The sequence below is a fragment of the Saccoglossus kowalevskii genome, chromosome 21 (assembly GCF_978046115.1).
Source record: "Saccoglossus kowalevskii chromosome 21, keSacKowa6.1, whole genome shotgun sequence".
Lineage (NCBI taxonomy): Eukaryota > Metazoa > Hemichordata > Enteropneusta > Harrimaniidae > Saccoglossus > Saccoglossus kowalevskii.
In genome coordinates, this window is record NC_140661.1 from 23,050,771 (window position 1) to 23,059,533 (window position 8,763).

The 8,763-nt window shown below is 34.3% G+C and overlaps 1 protein-coding gene across 2 annotated transcripts in view; it reads right to left on the reverse strand.

The window, feature by feature from the left end:
* Positions 1 to 8,428, reverse strand: part of LOC102801936 (uncharacterized) — a 39,185-nt gene extending 30,757 nt beyond the window's left edge. For both annotated transcript variants that reach the window (XM_085494898.1, XM_078008161.2), the window contains exon 1: positions 8,171 to 8,428. In XM_085494898.1, coding sequence (XP_085351024.1) covers positions 8,171 to 8,264 — 94 coding nt within the window. In that variant the 5' untranslated portion in view covers positions 8,265 to 8,428. The remainder of the gene's footprint in view (positions 1 to 8,170) is intronic.
* Between the last annotated feature and the right edge of the window lie 335 nt (positions 8,429 to 8,763).

Here is an 8,763-nt window from a genome sequence, read left to right on the forward strand (position 1 = left end):
ATGACACAGGTCAACTTTGTTGACTACATTTGTTGTCAACACAAGTTGATCATTTATCATTCCATATTGCATGTTGACAGACTGCTATCAACATGTTGCTATTTGTTGATTGAAATATGCTCTATTCCTTACAACAATTTTCAGGTTGTTGATTTCTTCTTAATTCATGACACTGATAAGTAGCCATCTTATAATTACATGTGATTTTCATGGTGAATTTCATGTTCATGTTTGAAGTATTTTTGTGACGAAACATTTTTATTTGTGATTTGTGAACAGCTCAAAATGAAACCATGATGGGGAATCTATTGTAAAATAAAGCAGTTTTGGAAGCAAACATATACGGCTTTTATTCATTGAAATAATTTGAAATGTGCTTGTATGTTGGAGTTACCTAAGTCCAGATAATTTAAACCTCTTTAATTTTGCAAGAACAATTTTTTGTGAATTTCGTCAGTGAAAATGCAAATTTTGTGGCAGTCAAAATTCTTCAACAACAAGTGACTTTTCTGTAATTTTGTTTTCACCAGATACCATAAAATCCTATCAGCAAAATTTAAACAGTTTACATTCATCTGAAGTGCACACACAATAGCATTTACATTATTTAATCAAAACGAATATTGCTAGGTTTACTGCACATTGTTTCAATGAATTGTACCATATTGTGTTTATCAAGATATGTTTAACAAAATTATTTAAGTATGTTTATATGGCTGAAAGTTATCTACATTGACTTTTTAACTTGTTTAGTGCCCCCAATCAAATACTGCAACTTGCTATACTCTCAGTGCAACAAAGACATTCCCACTCATCTTTATAAGTATTTATAAATTTCACAATTAAAATTGAAATGGAAGTTTCTATTGGCCGATTGAATAACACTGGAACGTTTTCCAATGACGTCATTGCACACTGTGTTTATTGATTGGCTGGTTTGCTTTAACTGCCATTGAAATATTTATAAAGATGAAGGTAATACCTTTGTTGCGCCATGAGTATGTTAGTCATTATAAGTAAGTGCCATGATTCCAATTGGGTGGTAAATAACCAAACAAGCAGTACATAACTCTCCATCATTCAAGCTTTTGAAAAGGGCACCAAGAGCGCAAAAGCAATTTAGGAAACCTGAGAAACACTGGGTCACCGGATCAATCTCTGTCTAGCCATGGAAGTTACTTGCCAATTCAAAGTCACACAAGGTTTCAATAATTCATTATACTCTGCCTGATTGTATTTCTGACTTTGCTGTACTTACAAGTTTCTGAAAGATAAAATTCTGACCCAAAGTTTAAAGGGATATTTGAATAAAAATTAATAATTTACTGGAATTATAATGAGAGTATTCCAACTATGACTACTATGAGAGAAAGAATGTGGAATGTCACATTTTGTATTTTAGCACCTATTGATCATAACCATCTGATACTAGAATCTTGGGAATTCATTCATATTGACATATATATTAACATTACTAAGTACTAAAACCATATTAGTTTCTTATGTTGATTCAATTCACTCAGATAGAGAGGGTTTAGTTTTATTCTACACAAATACAAAGAGCTCACAGCAGAATCCTCATCCCTAAACTTTAATACAATATTCCCACCTTCAATTTGTACTACCTCTACTGTCAATTAAAGTTTATTTGCATATTCCTTTAAATCATATATACCAACATGATAATAGAATACACAAGGTTTGGAAGATTTGCAGTTTCCATGGTTACAAAACTTTACCAACATCCAACTTATCCCCAGGTGCATGCATGAACATATCAAGGTGTCTGATTATCTTTTGTGGACTCAAGGGCTTACTAAACAAGCAGCCCTTGTAACAAGATCTACTGTACAAAGCATTGAGTGTGTCCCCTGTGAATACCACAAAACAACTCAGGTACACAGAAGGCTGCATGGATTAGGGGGTGGTCTGTATGCATTTCCAGGGGGGTGGGAGGTGTCTTCTGTAAATGTTTCTTATGGCTAACTTGGGTAGTTTTATTGCAGAGTTAAGAGGCAATAAAAAATTATTAGGAGCTAAGGAGTATTATGTGTGTTGAGTACATAGCTGAAGGGTGTTCTGAGGGTAGACTACATAACTTAAGGCTGCAAGGCTATTTATTTTCACTATTTTGAAGATTTGAGCAATGCATATTTATTGGTTTTTGAGTTCAATTCGTCAGGGAATCAATGTGTTCTATTGTTATTTGCATGTTCCATCTGACATGTTCACATGGATTTAATTTAGTGAATTTTACTTATGAGTGAAAATATTTAATTTAAAACCATGTGAATGGTTAATGCATTTTCAGTACTCTGTGAGTTGACAACATATAAGCTATAGGTCACTCTCTGGGTAAAATGGAGAGTTTGGGGAATTCTTCAATAAACTAGGCAACATTTTTGGCGTATGCCATATATTCCTTTTGGGGTTCACTTCAGTTAGTGGAATTCTGTGATAAGCTAAGGGGCATTCATTTGGTAGTCTGAGAAGACAATCTCTTGGTTGGCTTTATAGTCAGGGGGTAGACTGTTGTTGAACTATTATGCAGTATTCTTTGCCTGTATAGTGCAATATTGCTGAAGAATGAATACACAACCAGAAGTGAGTCTGTTGGTTCACTGCACACGTAAACAGTCTATATAAACTGTTGTTCACAACACAGTTAGGGGGCATACTGAGGATGGATTATATAATCTATGAGACATTCTTTGGTTTGACTGCAAGGTACAGTATTGCTGAAGATTGTTTGCTTGTGCAACCAATTTAGTCTGTCGTATTTGTAGCAATGAGGGTATAGTTCTTTGTGGTCGAATAGAGTAAGATTAGAATAGCATTGGATTAACATAGAATAGAATAATTTTAGAATAGAATAGAATAGTCATTTGCTTTACCTCCGGGGATTGTGTAAGAGTTAATAAGTAAATATATAGAATAGAATAGAATAGAATAGAATAGAATAGAATAGAATAGAATAGAATAAGATTAAAAGACGATTATACTAAAATAGAATAACAAGTACTATGACTCAAATAAGCCGTCCAGAATGCATGAATAGTCGTTTCTCACAAAAGCAGTATACTGAGTACTAGTAATAGTATATTAAATGCTATAATATTTGTACAGTGTGTTAAAAATTACATGTATGTCTGCCCAATGTTCTGGAATGCGTTGAATACTTGAAGTCAGACAGACCAGAGTACCTAACCCCAGGAGTAGTGCAATTCTCTCCCCCTTTGTTACATGAAGTAGATGTGAGAGTGTCAACAACTACATGTGACATCTCAATATTTCAGTGAAACAGTAGAGTTGTACTATAGATATATCCTCACTTTAGAAACATTTGGGATCTTCAAAAAGTAAACCTTACCCACTTTTAAAAGAGGGATGTCAAATGGAGTCACTGTAAATGTCAGTATCATGATAGTTTATTTCCGCTCTGTGTGTTGTAAATATGTCACTTTTGAAAAACATCTTTCTTAAGTATGACCCCATGGGACTGTTTGAGGAAAGAAGTTATGCATGAAGTATTGATCAGGAACAAACAAACAAATAATAGTCTCTCTACCTCTAAAAGGCCACTTAAGCCACTGAAAAAACTACAAAATTTTACTTTTTGCTAGGTATGGGAAAAGTTTGAAAAATAATAAATTTGGAAATGAGAGAATAAAATGATGCTTCCCCAATACAACAACAATGTGGTGCTAGACTCATTATTCAAATTAGATTTCTTTTATCAATACTTTGCCATTTACTTCCACTGCTGGTTTTCTGGAATGCTCGGTTAATTCTTACACCCCTAGGGCTATATATTTTTTCCATTAGAATTCAATGCACTGGTTAATTTCCATAGTGGGTCTCTCTCTCTCTCTCTCTCCTTTCAACATTCCAACAATTATGTTCTCATCCCTCCTTGTATCACAGCAACAGAATCCATGGCAACGTGTTCTGAATAGGAATGCCTGACAATAATTTTCCCACATACAAACATATAGGTTCAATTATTCAACAACCTATACTCTTGTTTATGGCAATATGGAGTGAAATTAATCCATTTTAAGCACAAATAAATAAACAAACATAGCCCAATTGAACAAACAAACCTGGCATGAGCCAGACTACAAGTTAAATTTCACCTGCAGTAATCTCAGTTGGAAATGTAAAGAATAAACAAACAGCTTACTGCAAGGAAATGTATAGCATATGTCAACCTCAGTCTGAACTGGGCTGACTCCACACCCTGTGCAAATACATCAAGACTGACTACTATTCACAATGTCATTAACCCTTTGAACCCTATCCTTTTCAGCCCAAAATTACAGTGTAATATCTTGCTTATTTTTATGTCTATTCTTTTGGACCACATGCATATAATTTTCTATCGACCACAAACCTCAAGTAAAAGTTCTGTGAAATTACGGAAAACAATTTTTATATTTTGCAAAAGATGACAAAAGGTCACAATCAAAACAAAGAAATGAACACTGCATTACATGACAGTTTATGATTTATTATTTTGAAGTTGATGACCTTCAGTGGCACTCACAAGGTTGCATGAAACTCAAGTGCACTATTTGGAATAACATCATGGAAGTGCATATACAAATTGAGAGAGTGGTGGACCACCTAATCTTTGAGTGTCTGTGAATGAGGTGGACCATTAAAGAAAATATTGAAAATTTCATAAAATTGTAACTTTCCTCAATAAATGTCATTAGATTCAAAACTGAGTAAAATAATAATAGGTTTCCATGGAAACTGTAAAATATACCCCTACAGTATTGATGCCCACAATAACAGCTAAGTGGAGTTACAATTGCTTCTAAAATCTATGACATTTGTAATTAGAAATCTCAATTTTCCTTTAATTTTACTCTGAATTTTACACTGAATAAATGTTTTATAAGAATGTATAGAACATTTACCTTAAGTAGACCCCCACGTTAAATTCAATTGTGCAGAAATTTTTACTGGCTGAAGAACCTTTCGGTAACGCTCATTGCTCATAAGTCTGTTATTCTTTCTCTTAAGGCATTGTGATTGGTGAAGTGATTTTCAACCATCATTTGAAATTTATAAAAGGTTTAAAATGTTATATATAAAAAGCTTTGATGCCTAAGTGCACACAATAAAGCATGGTGGACAAGGCAAATTTTAAAATCAAGGGTCATTCAATCTTGAAAAGTAAGATTACAAAGAAGTAATAGATATTTGCAATGTCAATGTGAAAATACAATAGAAACTTAAATAGAATAGAATAGAATAGAATTCTTTATTAATACCGTAAAGATAATGTGACATTTCTTTTTTGGTTAACGAGTTAATAAATTATTATGCAGCAAAATTTCAAAAGAAATTTTTAGTGAAAAAATGAAAGAATTGGAATCACTGTTCACTGATTAGATCAACCCTTTCAATGCGATATTTTTTCCCGCCCAAATAATGCACATTTTTATGTATTTTTATATATTTTTTCTATAATTTTGTTAATTTAAAAAAAAATATTTTTTAAAATATGAAAAGACATTACATAGGTTTATTTGGTGAAAGGTAACAAAAGTTGACTTGGCTGTTTAAAAAGTTAAACCACAAGGGTATGCTAAAATGTGGTCAACTAATTGCACAGACTGTTTGCAAAGATGTAAAGCAAACAGGCTTCAGCAAGTCACTCAACAACTTCTTTAGGTTATTTGATTCCTATATCCACAAGGGGAATAACTTGAGGCTCAGACAAAATTTACACACTTTGGATCAAACCATTGTAGATTTCAGAGGTGACATAGGGAAGGCATAAACCATTGTAGATATGGGAGGTAGGTAAAGCATATAAAGTAGATATGGGACTTGGGGGTAGCTGACAAGCCACTAAGAAACTATCAGATTTCACTTACTAGTACTATGTAAAAAAAATAATTTGAGCAGACTTTACTTGTACATAATCCTTATCATAGCCAGTTGTTATTCATCTTACCATCATACACAGTGGTGTCATGATGAGATAAATGGGGAATGAAGTGAACCAGTTCACCTTATTCCTGTACAAGCTCCAGCCAAGTGGTATTATTCATCTCAACCAGCACACAGTGAACGAAATCAAGACATAGTTTTTTTGCCAGTCTAAACACTATCCAAAAAGAGGCAGCTGGGTGTAATAGTACTGACAACTAGTGACATGTTGAAGAGGCATTTTCCCCTCTTCAACCAATATTATTGCCAATTATTAACACTGATACTTGACAGTCTGTTTGCTTGTGGCTTTTGACCAACATTGGTAATATCAGCTTGAAAAATAAAAGTTTTATAAAATTGGGTTGAAAAGCAGATGTAATTGATGAAGATGCCGTGGTAAGATTAAGGGTTTGAACCAAAGGTTTAGTTTGAAGTCGTGTGCAATCTAGCACTATTGCAAAATATGACTCATGAATAGGCTTAATTTAATTAAGAGAGGTTTAAATAGATTGTACATTTCCTCTACCTTGTAATATTGCTATAATTATCATTAAACCAGTAGCAATTGGTATACTTATTGCCACAAAGAGGCATTGATTCTGTAGACCTAATTATAATAACTAAGAGGGTCATACAGCTTGACTTTGCACATATACACATACAAAAGAAGGAATGTTTGTCTGATCACACTCAAACTCTTTCACTGAAGGGTCAGACCATTTGACTTGCTTGGGAAGGTTGGATGGTGGAAGGTGGGGATATAATTACATAGGAATGGTTTCAAATGATACAGTGGAACTGCCAGAGCTGTTGTAGAAACACATGACAACCTAAATACTTGGTGGAACAGCCCTGAATTTAAGTTCGCAACTGCCACAAAAAGTTAAATGGTCTGGCCCTGTTGAAATATTCACATATGGCTTCTATCTTCTTTCCCACAACTACAATCCTTGAATGGACACTCACACCCTACCACACTGGCTGCCCCAAGAATCGGTTAACATCATAGTTTGCTAGGATACTGTGATACTAAAATGAGAATTGTATACACAGCATACTTTTGGAATAAAAAAAAACTTACAAAATGGACACAACAGATTCAATGAATGTAATGGGCTATGTCAAATTGGAAACAAAGATTACAAAAAGGAAATCAGGTGGGAGTATATTTAAAAGATTTATATCATTTGACATTGGACAATGCTGCCAACAAGAGGGTGGTATTAATTCACTAATGGCCGTCAATTTAAGCTGAATCTGTAAACTTTACAGTCTGTTGACATGAACATGAACATAAAGTTAAGTCTATAAACTTTTCTGTCAATTCCAGAATGTTTATGTCATATACTAATTCATTGCAGACAAATTGTTTTGCATTTTTCTTGCAAGAGAAAAGACTGAGACTTCAAAAAGTGAAAAGCTCCTACATAAACTAAGCTGGTAACAATGTTAATTTAGCTTTAGGATCTATAAAAAACAAGTGCAGCAAAAATCAAAGCGAACTCCAGTAGCAAAGCACACATGTTTTTCACATCTCAAAGAAATGTGCTACTGCAATAGACTGATCTTTGCTAAATTACCACTCCAGGGTAGCTACCAGTAAATGACAGACACTGATATAGAGATGACAAACTACTCTGAGCAGAGAAATACATGTATACTAGGCAGATCCACACAGGGTACGAGAAAACTTGCTCACTACACAATAATGCTAAAAATAATTTTAACTACATGCCAACCTCTTAAAAATTGCAAAGTTTTAGGGAGCCAAGCAGAAAATTCAAGTTTTCAAACTTTCACTTGGCTGCTTTAAAGAAGGTCATGTAAGAAATTGATATCAGTGAAATGGATAGGAAAGGCCAATGCATTTTTCTGCAAGGGTATTGAGTCGTAAATTTTTTGCAGTTCACAGTGCTCTGGATCTCATCTTCACATTGAAAGTTTTACGGGACTCTCTAATTATAGACTTGAATAAGTTATTCCTGAATCTCTGCCAAAAGTGAACAGGATACTTAATGGATAATAAGTTTATACAATACTTTAGACAAGTTTGGCACTAAACTTTACAGAAAGATAAAATAAAGCAAAGCTTTGGGTGCCAGAAACGAGTTGCATGCAAGGCGAGAGATTAAAAAAAATACAGCCATGCAGCTTCATATTGGTTGCACCCTACAGAAACTATGTGTGAAATTTTTGAAGTTGACAACAAAAATGCACTCACCTTGCGCTGTGACTTCATATGTGATTGAAATAAAAACTACAGCTACTAAAAGCTTCCATTTGCTACGAAGCAATACATCCACAAAGCTATACATGGCTGCTAGAATTCACAAGACAGCCTGTAAATTCTTTGAAAAGAGAAAAAGTCTCCAAAGTCTGAACTAGACACCCAGCAACAACCCAGTAAGACAAGACACTCTACAGTAGTCAGGCTGCATCAAAAGACGACAAGATGGCTAGATATGATTGGCCAGTAGCTGAGGAACTGACTGCTTCTACTTTAAGCAAATCAAAGTCAGTTAGGCAGGCAGGCGGGACTTGCCGTAATCCATACCCTAATAAGGCAGACTGGAATGAAGTGGGATAAGGTTTCAATTCCACTGCTGTAGTTTTTTTTAAAAAGCAACAGCTTAATAGTCTAATTGTTTGCAAAGGAAATAAATGAACAAGCCAACAATTAAGACCCTGAATTCAGTCAATGCTGTCCCAACACACATCTCCACTAAGAACAGGTAACCATGGTAACCATGTCTGGAGGAAAAGGGTGTGTATCATTTTGCAAATACAATGCTGCAGTGTCTAGCCATAGTTTTT